At 40.5% G+C, this 16,293-nt stretch overlaps 2 protein-coding genes across 8 annotated transcripts in view; one reads left to right on the top strand and one right to left on the bottom strand.

The window, feature by feature from the left end:
- Positions 1-4,738: 4,738 nt before the first annotated feature.
- LOC118402430 (zinc finger protein 665-like) lies at positions 4,739-9,040 on the top strand. Of its 2 annotated transcripts, XM_035800617.2 has the most exons (5): positions 4,739-4,856; positions 5,043-5,298; positions 5,407-5,510; positions 5,804-5,906; positions 6,440-9,040. In XM_035800617.2, exons 2-5 carry the CDS (start codon positions 5,055-5,057, stop codon positions 7,327-7,329), a joined length of 1,341 nt encoding a protein of 446 aa, XP_035656510.1. In that variant the 5' UTR covers positions 4,739-4,856; positions 5,043-5,054; the 3' UTR covers positions 7,330-9,040. The 2 variants fall into 2 exon arrangements, with proteins under 2 accessions (XP_035656510.1, XP_035656509.1); XM_035800616.2 differs by having other exon boundaries at positions 4,838-5,298.
- tmem71 (transmembrane protein 71) overlaps positions 8,564-16,293 on the bottom strand; it is a 26,361-nt gene continuing 18,631 nt past the window's right edge. For 4 of the 6 annotated variants that reach the window (XM_052477316.1, XM_035800621.2, XM_035800622.2 and 1 more), the window contains 8 exons: positions 15,056-15,110; positions 14,479-14,694; positions 12,824-13,008; positions 11,415-11,594; positions 11,170-11,236; positions 10,945-11,006; positions 10,795-10,844; positions 8,564-10,688 (listed from right to left, as the gene is read on the bottom strand). In XM_052477316.1, the coding sequence (XP_052333276.1) occupies positions 10,665-10,688; positions 10,795-10,844; positions 10,945-11,006; positions 11,170-11,236; positions 11,415-11,594; positions 12,824-13,008; positions 14,479-14,694; positions 15,056-15,110 (839 nt within the window). In that variant the 3' untranslated portion in view covers positions 8,564-10,664. Of the gene's footprint in view, positions 10,689-10,794; positions 10,845-10,944; positions 11,007-11,169; positions 11,237-11,414; positions 11,624-12,823; positions 13,009-14,478; positions 14,695-15,055; positions 15,111-16,293 lie in introns of all 6 variants that reach the window. The other 2 variants (XR_004829490.2, XM_035800620.2) reach the window with 2 other exon arrangements.

The following is a 16,293-nucleotide window of genomic DNA, read 5'->3' as shown; positions in this document are numbered from 1 at the left end:
TGATTCTCTGATAGACCTCTACGCAGACGACACCATTCTGTATACTTCTGGCCCTCTTTGGACACTGTGTTAACTAACCTCCAGATGAGCTTCAATGCCATACAACTCTCCTTCCGTGGCCTCCAACTGCTCTTAAACGCAAGTAAAACTAAATGCTATTCAACCGATCACTGCCTGCACCTGCTCGCCTGTCCTGCATCACTACTCTGGACGGGTCTGACTTAGAATATGTGGACAACTACAAATACCTAGGTGTCTGGTTAGACTGTAAACTCTCCTTCCAGACTCACATTAAGCATCTCAATCCAAAATTAATCTAGAATCGGCTTCCTATATCGCAACAAAGCATCCTTCACTCATGCTGCCAAACATACCCTCGTAAAACTGACCATCCTACCGATCCTCGACTTCGGTGATGTCATCTATAAAATAGCCTCCAACACTCTACTCAACAAACTGGATGCAGTCTATCACAGTGCCATCCGTTTTGTCACCAAAGCCCCATACACTACCCACCATTGCGACCTGTACGCTCTCGTTGGTTGGCCCTCGCTCCATACTCGTCGCCAAACCCACTGGCTACAGGTTATCTACAAGTCTCTGCTAGGTAAAATCTCCTTTATCTTATCTCACCAGCTGACTGGTCACCATAGCAGCACCCACTCGTAGCACACGATCCAGCAGGTATATTTCACTGGTCACCCCCAAAGCCAATTCCTCCTTTGGTCTTCTTTCCTTCCAGTTATCTGCTGCCAGTGACTGGAACGAACTGCAAAAATCTCTGAAGCTCACTTATCTCCCTCACTAGCTTTAAGCACTAGCTGTCAGAGCAGCTCACACATTACTGCACCTGTACATATCCCATCTATAATTTAGCCCAAACAACTACCTCTTCCTCTACTGTATTTATTTATTTATTTTGCTCCTTTGCACCCCATTATTTTATTTTACTTTGCACATTCTTCCACTCTCTACATTTGCACATTCTTCCACTCCCGGGAATCAAATCTAGCGCCATTCCAGCTGTTCTACCATTCCCATGTCCTTTTTTTTGCCTTTACCTCCTTTATCTCACCTCATTTGCTCACATTGTATATAGACTTATTTTTCCACTGTATTATTGACTGTATGTTTTGTTTATTGCATGTGTAATTCTGTGTTGTTGTATGTGTCGAATTGCTACGCTTTATCTTGGCCAGGTCGCAGTGCAAATGCAAATGAGAACTTGTTCTCAACTAGCCTACCTGTTTAAATAAAGGTGAAATAAAAAAAATACAAATTGTCCATCTGAAGCAGAGAATAGCAAAACACACAGCATTTGCATATTGTTGAGCTACATGTTTCTGACATTTTAAATTGTTTAGAGCAAGTCCTTATAGGTATCTTAACGTTATGAATGTTAGGTACAAATTATAGGTACAAATAAGAATCTGACAATTTGTAGGCCAATTAAAAATCTCAAAAAGGAAAACAATGTGGAGCCTTGTAATTTTAATTTCCTTTTCCCAAAGTACCTGTAGTCCTATGTATTTTACAGGAAGTGAGCTTTAACCATCAATGTCATGACACGGGTATAATGAAAGAGCCATAAGGTACAATATATGAGATTCATAATGTTAAGATACCATAATCCAATTGGTAGCATATTACACTGGTTTCCTACCCTTTGGTGTGCAATTTGATTTACTCAACACATTCACAAATGGTGGCTTTGATCATAGTTTTGAAGTTTAAAGCCAATCTATGCTTGATCCTGCAATGAGGCCGGAGGCTCCATACGGAGAGTGTGATGCAATTGTGGAGCCTCCTGAGGCGTGCATTGGCCAAACTCTGTACCGCATCGCCGTGCGCCTCCCAAATTGTGTAACAAGCGAAAGGGCTCCGTATAGCTCCGTATTGACATGATTGGTTGACGGTAGGTGGAGGCGGTACGTCCTGTATAAACACAAACTCACTTCCTTGACTACTCAAAGTGTGGAACTGAGAAAAATGGCTTTTTATTTACATTGGTTTCACAGTAACTTTATAAAGTTACTGCTAACATGACCCCCATTTTCTCCAAAATGCAAAACAATAGAGGCATGATACTTGTTCACATGATTAAGCATGTATTTAATGTATCAAAAATGACATTAACACATTTTCCACCAAATGAGCAGTTTCTGCCTTTTTGCTTGGTAGGACAGAACAGCTCTGCTCCGTGAAGCACAAGAAGTATAAATGCCCTGACTTACGTTTGAGGCTGCATCGCAGTAAATGTTGCATGGCCAGTGCCAGACTGACCATAAATCGGCTTTTTAGGTTGATTGATGTTCATAGCTACGCAGCTAGCATGACAAACCAAACATTGTTGTGCAAATCTCTCTTCACCCACCATCAACACAAAAAATCTCTGCAATCCTCCTCCGTGCCATTGACCTTCTGATTTTGTCTCTGTATTCTAGCAAAGTGACATTATATAGAATTGGAAAACCAGACATCGATGATTGCCTTTCCACCATCTTTTTTTGATTTTGCTTGCCCGTAACTAACGACAGGTGGATCTATTGCCACGTTCAAAACATCTGGGAACTCGGGAATCTCAGACTTCCGACTTCAGTGCATAGAAGACAACTAGGAACTCAAACTGGGAAAAATAGTTTTGAAAGGTCATCCAAGTCGGAAACTTTGGCGTCGTTTTAGAGCTCCAACTTTCCGACCTGAAAATCACTGGCCTCATGATTTGACCTTGCTCGTTCCCAGTCTTGAAACCACTATACAGTGCCTTCGGAAAGTATTCTGACCCCATTTCTTTTTCCACATTTTGGTACATTACAGCCTTATTCTAAAATGCATTAAAAATACAAAAAATCTGTAACAATCTACACACAATATCCCATAATGACAACCCGGAAACAATATATATATATATATTTTTGCAAATTTATTACAAATAAAAAACAGAAAAACCTTATTTACATATGTTTTCAGACCCTTTGCTATGAGACTCGAAATTTAGCTCCGGTGCATCCTGTTTCCATTGATCATCCTTGAGATGTTTCTACAACTTCATTTTCGTCCACTTGTGGTAAATTCAATTAATTGGACATGATTTGTAAAGGCACACACCTGTCTATATAAGGTCTCACGGTTGACAGTGCATGTCAGAGCAAAAACCAAGCCATGAGGTTGGAGGAATTGTCCGTAGAGCTCCAAGACAGGTTTATATCGAGTCACAGATCTGGGGAAGGATACCAAAACATTTCTGCAACATTGAAGGTTCCCAAGAACACAGTGGCCTCCATCATTCTTGAATGGAAGAAAATTGGAACCACCAATACTCTTCCTAGAGCTGACCGGCCGGCCAAACTGAGCAATCGGGGGAGAAGGGTCTTGGTCAGGGAGGTGACAAAGAACACGATGGTCACTCTGAGAGGCCTCTAGAGTTCCTCTGTGGAGATTGGAGAAACTTCCGGAAGGATAACCATCTCTGCACTACTCTGGCAAACAGGACAATGACCCTAAACACACAGCCAAGACAACGCAGGACCTCAGACTGGGGTGAAGGTTCACCTTCCAACAGGACAATGACCCTAAGCACACAGTCAAGACAACGCAAGAGTGGTTTCGAGACAATTCTCTGAATGTCCTTGAGTGGCCCAGCCGGAGACCGGACTTGAACTCAATCTAACATCTCTGGAGAGACCTGAAAATAGCTGTACATCAATGCTTCCCATCCAACCTGCCAGAGCTTGAGAGGATCTGCGGAGAAGAATGGGAGAAACTCCCCAAATACAGGTGTGCCAAGCTTGTAGCATCATACCCAAGAAGACTTGAGGCTGTAATCACTGCCAAAGGTGCTTCAAAGTACTGAGTAAAAGGGTCTGAATACTTATGTAAATGTGTTATTTCTGTTGTTTTATTTTCAATTAATTTGCAAACATTTCTAAAAACCAGTTTTTGGTTTGTCATTATGGGGTATTGTGCGGTGATTGACGAGGGATTTATTATTTTTGTAATCAATTTTAGAATAAGGCTGTAATCTAACAAAATGTGGGAAAAGTCAAAAGGTTCTGAATACTTCCTTAGGCACTATTACATTACATTTACCTCAACTATCCTCTACCCCAGCACATTGACCCCCTGTACATACTGCAGCCTCGTTTTTGTTATGTTATTGTAACTTTTTTTGACTTTAGTTTATTTCTGAAATGATTTCTTAACTCTATTTTTCTTAAAACTGCATTGTTGGTTAAGGGTTTGTAAGTAAGCATTTCACGGTGAGGTCTGCACCTGTTTTTTTTTTGCCCATGTGGCAGATTAATTTTGATTTGATTAATATAAGGAATTTTAAATGATTTATACTTTTACTTTTGATACTTAATTCAGTATTTTTTAGCAATTCAAAACACTTTTAGACTTTTACTCAAGTAGTATTTTACTGTTTGACTTTCACTTTTACTTGAGCAACTTTCTATTTGAAGGTATCTACACTATGGGGTCCTTCTGTAGCTCAGTTGGTAGAGCATGGTGCTTGTAACGCCAGGGTAGTGGGTTCGATTCCCGGGACCACCCATACGTAGAATGTATGCACACATGACTGTAAGTCGCTTTGGATAAAAGCGTCTGCTAAATAGCATATATTATTATATTATTATTATTATTATTATTATATTATTACACTTTATCTCATGTATGACACTTGGATACTTTTACCACCACTGATCATGATTGATCGTACATTCCAGCACAGTAGCCAGCGGCACGTGCTTAAACGATTGTTTGAGGACCGCCATGATATCATAGAAGAAGAAGAAGACAAAGAAGAGGAAGAAAGGACGACTGGGTGAAATTACCACGCAGGCGCAGTGTGAGAGGTATTCAAAAAATACTTCCTGGTCAACGAAGGCACTGTGTTTACATTTTATTGATGCTAAACTACATTTGATTTCGAGGCGTCGGCATCTATGCTTTTCTACAGCCTATTTCTTCTACACTTCCTATTAACAATCCTGTAAGTATTTTCTCTAGTAATGGCAAATTCCGTTGCTTTTCACACTCAGCTCGCCTCCATCATGGAGGTTTTGGCTAACGCGGCCGTGGCTGAAATCTGCGAGCTTGTTGACAATGGCTATGCCGTGCTGCACGTGGAGATATCTCGAGGCCAGAAGGAGAATGAAACTTTGAGGAGAAAACTACGGCTGATGGAGATGAAAGTGTCTAGTGCGAGTACTCCGAGAGAGGGAATGGGAAACTCCGTCCCTCCGCACAGTCGCTCTCGAGCTCACCTTGGCATGGAATCGAAAAGGACATCAAACAGTACGTTACATTTACTGGTTATAAACAATTCATTTACATGAATTGGTTACAGCATTAATAACGTATATTGTGTCTGGATGCATGCTTATTCCCCTCTACTCATTTCAGGCGAGGTACGATGTCGGGGAGCAATTGATTCCAAGTTGGTAACCAGCATGTTTAGGCACAGAGAGTCCTCGGGTGACACTGGACAAACGACAACACCGAGAAAGGTAAGCTTTACGTTTGCCTCGGTGTGCCTCATTTTCCCACAATATTTCAAAAAGGCCGCCTCTAATATTTCACAATGGTTATCAACACCACCTCGGTCTGAAAGCAAACATGATCTAGCCTACCTAGGCTTAGTGGTCATCTTGCATTAAAGCTATGTTGTTTTACCTGTTTACTGTGCTGTTAGTGCTCTTGTTGTATCTTTTCAGTTTTCTTTGACTGTGTAAGGTGTACCATGTGCACAGTAAGTGGATTATTCCCAGTTATATCTGGCATCCCAACTGATTTTACACAGACTGCAGGGTTGGAAGAGATAAACCCCAAATCACCTACCATCAAAGAGGAGATGTGGGAAGAATCCTGGGAGAATCATGACCAATGGGGGAGACTGAGTGGTGGTAAGTAAAATGGTAGACAAACTTATGTGTTTTCATTATACCTTTTGGAAAAGTGTTTTCATACACACCTCATTACACTTTGATGCTTTCAGTTATGCCTTTCCCATAAATATGAATGAATCAACCTTTCTAGTGACCCAATAACTTGCCAAATGAATACTGTCATGTAAAGTGATTGCGACAATGTTAAACTACATACGGAATACAATTTAATACATTTATTTAAGTACAACTGAATTTATGTCAGTTTGGGCTTTCATATAGACTATACTGTATAGATGTATACCAATAACTCTCTGAAATGTCTCATATCCTTCAACTTTCATATAGACTATACTGTATAGATGTATACCAATAACTCTCTGAAATGTCTCATATCCTTCAACTTTCATATAGACTATACTGTATAGATGTATACCAATAACTCTCTGAAATGGCTCATATCCTTCAACTGATGTGATTGTTGATGATTACCTTCATGATGAGCATCCAGTTTTTATAGTGATTCACACACGGCCTTGTTGATTTTATAGGAGCTTTAAATCACAGTGCTGATGGAGGAGAAAGGCAATCCAACGTGGACACAGAGGCTGCTCAACCAATCAGCAAACAGGAGAACGCCAGCTCTTGTTTATGGGTGAGTGGTGAAACGGACAACAACCTCCTGCCAGGATCAAATAACCTGAGTGTGAACAAAAGATCTCTAAACCCAGGACTGGAAAATGGTGATGGAATACTTAAAAGTGTGGGCTTTGATTGTATGATGTTTGAGCCCCACAGACAACTTGGGACCCTTCGCACACAGGGTTCTGGGGCTGATCTTCCCGAGTGCTCTTACTCTCATGTGGATGTTGTACCCACTCAATCGGAGTCAGAGAATGGATTCCCCTATGAAATGAGCAAAGTGATTCCCTCCATAACTGAGCACAAAAAACCTGTCGCTTACCAGGACGGTAGACAGAGGGCGCCGTTGCCCTCAGAGCCTCACAGGACTGTAGGAAAAGGCATGGGAACAGGATCCAATGGTTTGGTCTCCCATGACAGTCATCACAATGATGGGAGTATCAATGGCGACGTCTCAGCAGGTAAGCTGTTAACTTGTAGTTTCTGCGGTAAGACTTTGACTTGTCTGAAGAATCTCAAGACACACCTGAGGGTTCATACCGGGGAGAAGCCGTTCAGCTGCGCGCAGTGCGGGAAGCGCTTCTCCGACTCCAGCAACCTCAAGCGACACCAGAGCGTTCACACGGGGGAGAGACGCTACGGCTGCAGCCACTGCGGCAAGCGCTTCGCACAGTCGGGCTCACTCAAAGTGCACATGAGCGTACACACGGGATGTAAGCAGTTCAGATGTATGCACTGTGGGAAGACTTTCATATCGGCCAATCACCTCAATAGACACATCAGTGTTCACGATGGATAAATACTTTTACCAACAACTTTTCAATGGGTGAAAGCATGCCTAAACGTGCTTCAGCCAAGCTTGAACAGAAAAGGGACTCGGGAGGTTGGCATTTATTGGGATGACTCATGTACTGGAGGCAGCTCTGCAGGGTAGTCAGCCACAGTCATAAAAATCAGCTTTTTAAACCAAACACAACTTAAATTAAGACAAAAGCTAAAACCATTTGTACTATACGGTGCATTTGGAAAGTCTTCAGACCCCTAAACCTTTTCCACATTGTTACATTAGCCTTATTCTGAATTTGATTAAATTGCCCCCCCTCAATCTACACACTACCCAATAATGACAAAGCATAAACAGGTTTTTAGACATTTTTGCCAGATGTAGAAACATCAAGGGGGATCAGTGGAGACATGATGCACCTGAGATCAATGTTGAATGTCATAGCAAAGGGTCTGAATAATTATGTAAATAAGCTAATTCTTATTTGCAAAATGGGGTATTGTGTGTAGATTGAGGGACAATTTTAATTTAATCCATTTTAGAATAAGGCTGTCACTTAACAAAATGTGAAAAAAGGAAGGGGTCTGAATGCACTGTTTATAGCCAATTTTGATTTTGCAGCTGGCCCGTCTAGTGGAAATCGCTCAACTGTGCCTCCAGGACAACAGTCATCCCAATAAACGTCAACCTGCAAAGGAATCGGGTGCTTGACTGACGGACTTTATAGTCCAAAAATGATTCCTTACACTTTTCAATGTGTTTTTGTAACTATCGTTGTTGTTAGTCACTCATCCTCTGACATGACAGTGCCTCATTTGAGGAAAATAGTGATAGTATGTAGACGTGTAAGTGGTATTGTCAAACAAATAACTTTCATGGTGCAAATTCTGTAATAGTGTATTAACCAGACTTTTTTTTTTTTTTTTTTTTTTACAATAATACGAGCATGTTGTAGTCATGATTAATAGGGTTCCTGAAAGAGCCAGTCAAATTGAATGGATGGATGTTGCACAGGCTCACTGCTACACAAAGGCCTCTTACAGTCAATGAAATATTCACTGCCCTAGCAATCTAAGTCTCTACTCCTCAGCTGGTGCAGAAAGTGGTCAGTGGTTTGAACACTGACAAGTCATTCATGATACATTTCACGGTCACGTTATAGACTCACATTAGAATCATAACATTTCCAGAGATCCTGAAAATGCACTGAAAATATTGAATCTTTAAAAATAAGGTCACATACTTGGGCAACTATAAAAAAATGACATTTAATGTTGTATAAAGCCAATTGAGTTGAACTATTTTACAAATCTGTTAGAAAAGATGAACATTTCAGTGCAATATAGCTCATTAACTATTAAAGAATATAAAAACAGTACAACTGATTACATTTTCAGATACATCCAATATGAGTGCAAAAGATAAACATGCATTACAAAGAACCACACATTTTGCAAATGTGGAAACTAGTTGAGTATCAAAGCATTAGAAATTATTTTTTTAAAAGTAACATTTCAAACTGGTTTCTGTAAAAGGTACTGTAAGTGACCAAATGTACACAATAGGCAATTACTTACATCTCAAGGTCTTGTAAAGTACATTCAGTATATGCCAATAAATCATGAATATTACAAAGAAATAACAGCCATGTTGTCTTCATATACTGTAGTATGTACATTAGCTTTTGTTTACAATAAACTAGCAATAAAATGGTGTCTACCGGCAACTTTTTTTTTTGTTATATATTAGTTTTGGCTTATTGATGAAGTATTGGTGATTTAACACTTTCTGGTCAGAATTGTAAAATCATTCAGATTTGGCACTTGGAGTGAATACATACAGCAACACTTCTCAAGTCACTTTCGTCTGGACACATAGTACATATACGGAGACGATTAGATACAGCTTTTCTAAAGGACCAACAACATGCAATGTATTACAAAGAATGGCGAGTTGAGATGTACAAAATTAACTCATTATTAAAGTACAAGTCACCTATTTTTTTTGATTCTCAAAAGAGTCCTGCTGTAGTTTGAGGTCCAAAAACACGACTCATATTTCAACTATATAAAGCTATACAATATGAACTTTATTCAGTTACTGTGCCCTGTTCCTTTTCCTGACAGAAAACACACTTTCCCTCAGCCTTCAATGCCATTACATACTCAACATTGTACCATTTAATGAGTCAAAGGGAGGGGGGGGGGGCGATTGTTTTATTCTTTGCAGCCGTCATTATCCTCAACATTCACATTCCATTATTGTGATCCACTGATAAGTGGTTGTGGTTAACCACAGGAGGCAGCTAGTGGTATGAGTATTATGAAAAATGACCAACTCCTCCCCATATCCCTTGAATAGAAACATTTCTATACGCGTTTCAGCACTACCATGAGCAGATAGGCTGTTATCTGATTCCGCAGTCTACTGCCTACTGACATGTAGGCCTGTTTTGTTTAGCAGGCACAGCATGCTATTAGCTAAGCCAGGCTAAAGAAGGCACTTATTAGCATGTTGTATTTCCATTTGCTTCTATTCAGATTAAAAGTTGCAGCTGTCATTTTTGTGAGGAAAAAAAACAGGTCTCAGACTGCAAGCCACTGCTACTGCTACTTTAATGGCCCTGCAATTGTATTCAAAATACTGGAAGCTAGAAAATAAGTAACACTGGACAGCCCTAAAAAAACCCAAGATCAACTATCAACAATATCAATTCAGGTATTTGAAGAATATATTAAAAACATATATTAAAAACATGTGTGCATAATATGTGATATGAATATATGATATGAATATTACCGATTTATTTTTAGATTCAGGATTATGGGAAACATCTTGGACAAGCAAATGGCAGTGATCAGTGAGTAAAATAACTAGCATAGTCTGGAAGGCATATTATCCAAGACAAGTTCCAAATACGCAATGCATCGTGGTTTACAAAAATACAAGTTCCAAATACGCAATGCATCGTGGTTTACAAAAATACAGTTAAAATCATCTTCTCCTAACGCACATCTTTGGAGTTTCTAATTAAATTGCTTTTGATTATGCGTTTTTTTTGTATTTATTCCACTGATCAGTGCTCATTTTTGCATGACCAGTGTCACCCTATACCCGCTCAATTGAGCCCAATAGCCGGCTTTTATGACCAGATTAATGGAACTCGTGTTACATTATGTGCAAGTGCAATCTACACGCATTTATCTAATGAAATGTAAGAATCTATGACTCTTTTCTTGTGGTCCACATCCACCCTTTTCATTATCATACATCCACCCTTTTCATTATCATAGATTCATTTCATGAGTAAACAGATATTGTGTGTGTGTGTGTGTGTGCACAGCTTTCATCTACTCATTCTTTGATGTAATATCCTGGAACAAAAATGAAGAACAAAGTTATTGACCACGTTAATGTAAAACATGTGGTTGCCTGAGGTCAAAATAAATGTAATTTCATATTTGAGAATATGAGACTCACCTCGGTCTTCGCTTTTCTCCACTTGCCCATGGGCCCAGATTGTGAGACAACTGGAGAAAAGGCAATGTATTAAATTAACGGTCCATTTTTTTGAAACACCATTGAAATTTGCTTCAAAAGCCACACTGACCACACGAGAGGTATACTTACACAGATATATCATTATCGATATAAATGTGCTGAATGCCATTGTCAGTCCCCACAACAGACACCTGAAATAATAATGACATAGTTTACGTTATAGCAGGTATTCTATACAAGAGAGCATCATTAAGAGGGCTTTTATCAAATCATTTCACACTGAATTAGATGTGTACTGTTTGGTTAAAAAGGTAAATGCCACCCCATACACCTTTATACTGATATACTGCTTACCTTGAAAATATGGCAGAGAAGATAAAGACCATGAGAATGATGAAGAGAGCTTTCGCCATGGGAAAATCTGAAATGCATAAATATTTTAACAAAACTGACAAAAACCCAATGGAACCTCCTCTCCTGTCTTCATCTAGTACTTTTGAGACGAGAGGGGGATAGATCTATAATGATATACACAACAGTTAAACATTTGAATACACAGAAGAGCGTAGATAATGAGATAACGATGGACTGCAGCTCACCTGCTGGCTGGGGTTTAGGGGGACAGCAGCTATTGGAGAGGAAGGCTGAGGGGGGCGGGACATCCAGAAGGCCACCCAGGGATTGGCCGAAATGCTCCTGGTGGACGCAGGTCTCCGTGATGATCTCCTCCTGCACCATGGGCTCGTGAGCCAACTTCGTGGGCATGGTCTCACTGTCATCTGGAATGGCCAAGGAGACACGACTACAGCTGAGGAAGGTTGTTAGTTTCACACATCTATTCAAGGTTGGTGTGGTTTACCCTCGAAGCAGGATGATAATATGAGATACCATGTGAGCTTTGACAGCGCTCATATTTTATACATACAGTGCCTTCGAAAGTATTCAGACCACTTCACTTTATCCACATTTTGTTACATTAGCCTTATTCTAAAATGTATTAAATTATTTTGTCCTCATCAATCTACACACTACCCTGTAATGACAAAGCAAAAACAGGTTTATAAATTGTTAAATTATGAAAAGTAAAAACACATTTACAAAGTATTCAGACCCTTTACTCAATACTTTGTTGAAGCACCTTCGGCAGCGTTTACAGCATTGAGTCTTAGGTATGACGCTACTAGCTTGGCACACCTGTATTTGGGGAGTTTCTCACATTCTTCTATGCAGATCCTCTCAAGCTCTGTCAGGTTGCTGCACAGCTATTTTCAGGTCTCTCCAGACATGTTTGATCGGGTTCAAGTCCGAGCTCTGGCTGGGACACTTAAGGACCTTCAGAGACCCGTCCCGAAGCCACTCCTGCGTTGTCTGGCTGTGTGTTTAGGGTCATTGTCCTGTTGGAAGTTGAACCTTTGGCCCAGAGCTCTCTGGAGCGGGTTTTCATCAAGGATCTCTCTGTACTTTGCTCCATTCATCTTTCCCTCGATCCTGACTATTCTTCCAGTCCCTGCCGCTGAAAAACATCCCCACACTTCATGATTCTTCCACCACTCTTCACCGTAGGGATAGTGCCAAGTTTCCTCCAGATGTGACGCTTGGCATTCAAGGCAAAGAATTCAATCTTGGTTTCATCAGACCAGAGAATCTTGTTTCTCAATAAGGTATATGTTATATGTTTAATACATTTGCAAAAAAACTGTTCGCTTTGTCATTATGGGTTATTGTATGTAGATTGCTGAGGATTTTTTTTTTTTTTTTAAACAAATCTATTTTAGAATAAGGCTGTAACGTAACAAAATGTGGAAAAAGTCAAGGGGTCTGAATACTTTCCGAAGGCACTGTATAAGACAGCAGCCACTTGATAAGAGCCTTGCTTAATGGGACAACAACAATACCCTTTACATAAACATGGCCAAAATTACATGAAATAAGTGCAACATTGCTTAAGTGTCACAACAGTTGGCCATCCCACGTGTCTCCCACTCAGACATAGCATAGCAGGCCTTACCATAAGTGAAGCTGCAGCTGGTGTCCAAATCGGTGGTGCTATGCTCCATCCAGGAGGACTCTGCAAGAGGTGGGTGACGCACCCCTCCGAACACTTTCTCATCCAGCCATGACTGACACGTCTCAGTCATGTCACTAAACAGACTAGCTAGAGACCGGCGGGCCTTCCGCCTGCGTCTGAAGATTCTAAGGGGAGGGAAACACAAGTCGTACTTTTTATCAGGACAATGTCAACAAATGTTTAAAAGACTAATGTTCTTCATAGTATTCCTAATGTCTTTCTTTGTACTACATCTGTGATCACAGTAATAATCAATAATGTTGTCAAGATACTTAGTATGACAGACTCAAAAAACAAGTCCTAACTAAATCTACCTTATGTTTCATGTACTTATTTCATGTCATTTGTCATGTTAGCGTAGTGACTTGTAAAGGGTATCGTTATTGTCCCTTTGAGCAAGGTTCTTATCAATTGGCTGCTGTCCTATATGTATTGAATATGAGAGCTGCCAAAGCTCCCGTGGTATCTCATATTATCCCTCTCCTTCCGACCATGACACCAAAGCTCCCGTGGTATCTCATATTATCCCTCTCCTTCCGACCATGACACCAAAGCTCCCGTGGTATCTCATATTATCCCTCTCCTTCCGACCATGACACCAAAGCTCCCGTGGTATCTCATATTATCCCTAGCCTTCCGACCATGACACCAAAGTGGTTTGTTTTTGAAGTTATAGAGCACACAATGTTGGTTTGGATAATATTTTCTGCTAAACGGCAAATATTACAATATTTGAGCAAAAGCAGGTTCTAAAAGGACCATTGGGTATCGTGATATTGTATTGTCAAAGTAGTAATAATTAGACAGCAGGGTACGTTCGAAAGCCCACAAAACCAGTGGCTTAACCATGCCATGTGAAAATTCATCTCTGAACAAATCTCTATTACATAATTCCACCAATAAATTATTTCGTGTATCATAGGCTTTCAAATAAAATGACAGCATGATTATGCAATCAAATGTCTTTTAACCAAATGCCTGCAAAAGGCATTGATGTTTTTCATTCTAAGAGCAAAATGGCACTGACTAGAATCTCTTAGCGATGCAAACGGTTGACTTGACTTACGACCTCCAATTTACAGGACCAACCAGCCTCACATTTTCCGTGCAGCTCTCTCAAATAGGCTAATCCATGACCTCATCCCTATAAACAGGGCTTGTGTTTGAACACAGACCTGCATGGCTATCCACACCCAAATAGAAATCTGAACCCATTGTCAAGAGCTGCATAACGACGGGGAGAACATTTCCGACCATGACACCAAAGTAGTTTGCTACAGTCATTTTTCAATTATATTCACTGTTATTTAATACCCATAGTAGTTCTACATTTGAAACTATATACACCTCAGAGTTGAGCTTTCATAGTTATTCATGAATGCTAGCTAAACAGTGTCTATTAGTGACTGACATTCAACCAGACCTAGGTCAAATACTGAGGTATACTTGATTTAGCTCAACGTTTGCACTTCGGGGACTAGTCTATTGGTTCCATTGCATCTGACAAACCAAGTATTTGCACAGAGGAAAATATTTGACATAATAGTTCTCTCAGTTCTGGATTCAACGTGGCATGTCTCTTTGGAACAACTCACCTGACTAGATTCTCTTTGTAGGACAGTTTGATTTTGGAGGGGGTGAGAGAGACATTGCCCTCGTCATCCCAGGTGTAGCTGTCCTCAGTCAGAACGTAGTAGCCGTTGTTGAGGAGGCGGGGGCTCCGACGGCAGGAGCTGGGGGAGCCCGTCACGGGGTTCACAGAGTAACACTCGTATGATGAATCTGGAGATGACAGGAGGGACAGGCCCAGGCTACAGAGTACACAAAGAGAACAAAGACAGAGTTATAGATGTCAGAGTTATTCAATAAAAGAAACAAAAGCTTACAACAAGGTTGTCCAACTTTCCTTCTGGACGGGTACCGTTAAGCAGGCTTCCGCTCCAACCTAGCACACCTGATTTGACTAGTTTGATGTTCCCCAAGACCTTGATTAGTTGAAACAGGTGTGTAACAATGGGGTTGGAGCACAAGCATACTCAATAGCTCTCCAGGAGGGTCTGGTCACCCATTGCATACATAGTCAAAAAGAATTGTGGGGTAATTGTAATTCTACTCGAAGGAACGCTACATTGCATCCATGCACCTCAAAGCCTACATTTTGACCAGTTTTACCTTTGACATGACTCGTTAGCCAATGTTTTTTCTCTCTTTCTCTTTATAGGTGAACCTGTTGATATACAAAAATATTGACAGATTATGACTTCCAAGACTTCACAAGTTTGTTGGCTAGCCTAATTTATTAAAATCCATGTACCCGTGCGTCAATCTCACATAATACATTTTTAACAAATCTGTGACGCTTGGCATTCAGGCTAAATAGTTCAATCTTGGTTTCATGAATCAAGAGAATCTTGTTTCTCATGGTCTAAGAGACTTTAGGTTCCTTTTGGCAAACTCAAAGCGGGATGTCATGCGCCTTTTACTGTTGAGTGGCTTCCGTCTGGCCACTCTACCAAAAGGCCTGATAGGTGGAGTGCTGCAGAGATGGTTGTCCTTCTGGAAGGTTCTCCCATCTCCACAGAGGAACTCTGGATCTCTGTCAGGGTGACCATTGGGTTCTTGGTCACCTCCCTGACCAAGGCCCTTTCTTCTCCCTGATTAGCTCAGTTTGGCCAGGTGGCCAGCTGCTGTAGACATTTTTTTTGGTACCCTATCCAGATTTATGCCTTGACACAATCCTGTCTCGGAGCTCTACAGACAATTCCGTCGACCTCATGGCTTGGTTTTTATTCTGACATGCACTGTCAACTGTGGGACCTTATATAGACAGCTGTGCGCCTCTCCAAATCATGTCCAGTCAATTGAATTTACCACAGGTGGACCCCAATCAAGTTGGAGAAACATCTCAAGGATGATCAATGGAAAGAGGATGCACCGGAGTTAAATTTCGAGTCTCATATCAAAGAGTCTGAATACTTATGTTATTATTATTTTTTTTTAAATATGCAAAAAATGTTAACCTGTTTTCACCTTGTCATTATGGGGTATTGTGTGTAGATCGATAATGTTTTATTTAATCCATTTTAGAACAAGGCTGTAACGTAATGAAACGTGGAAAAAGGGAAGGGGTCTGAATACTTTCCAAATGCACTGTATATTTCCTGAGCTTTTTTTAATATCTCCTAGATATACGGACGGACCTTTCAACCCTTATTCTTTTTTCCCTATTTATGCATGTGTTATTCAGTGCATTTCTATTGGCTATAGTAGTAAATATTTTGGGGGCATACCTTAGAGGTCGTAAAATTCCAAATCAAATAGATAAATGCTCCATGGAATGACCATGGTATAGCCAGCAGCATACCACCCTGCATCCCACTGCTGGCTTGCTTCTGAAGCTAAGCAGGGTT

Source organism: Oncorhynchus keta, chromosome 23, assembly GCF_023373465.1.
Source record: "Oncorhynchus keta strain PuntledgeMale-10-30-2019 chromosome 23, Oket_V2, whole genome shotgun sequence".
Classification (NCBI taxonomy): domain Eukaryota; kingdom Metazoa; phylum Chordata; class Actinopteri; order Salmoniformes; family Salmonidae; genus Oncorhynchus; species Oncorhynchus keta.
This window is presented reverse-complemented; position numbering and strand designations above follow the sequence as displayed.

What these genes read in the sequence shown, in the direction of transcription:
- LOC118402430 (XM_035800616.2), top strand. Translation starts at nt 5,013, where the DNA reads ATGGCAAATTCCGTTGCTTTTCACACTCAGCTCGCCTCCATCATGGAG. An exon ending in ATCGAAAAGGACATCAAACA is followed by an intron (nt 5,299 to 5,406) that starts GTACGTTACATT and finishes TACTCATTTCAG; the next exon opens with GCGAGGTACGATGTCGGGGA. An exon ending in AAACGACAACACCGAGAAAG is followed by an intron (nt 5,511 to 5,803) that starts GTAAGCTTTACG and finishes GATTTTACACAG; the next exon opens with ACTGCAGGGTTGGAAGAGAT.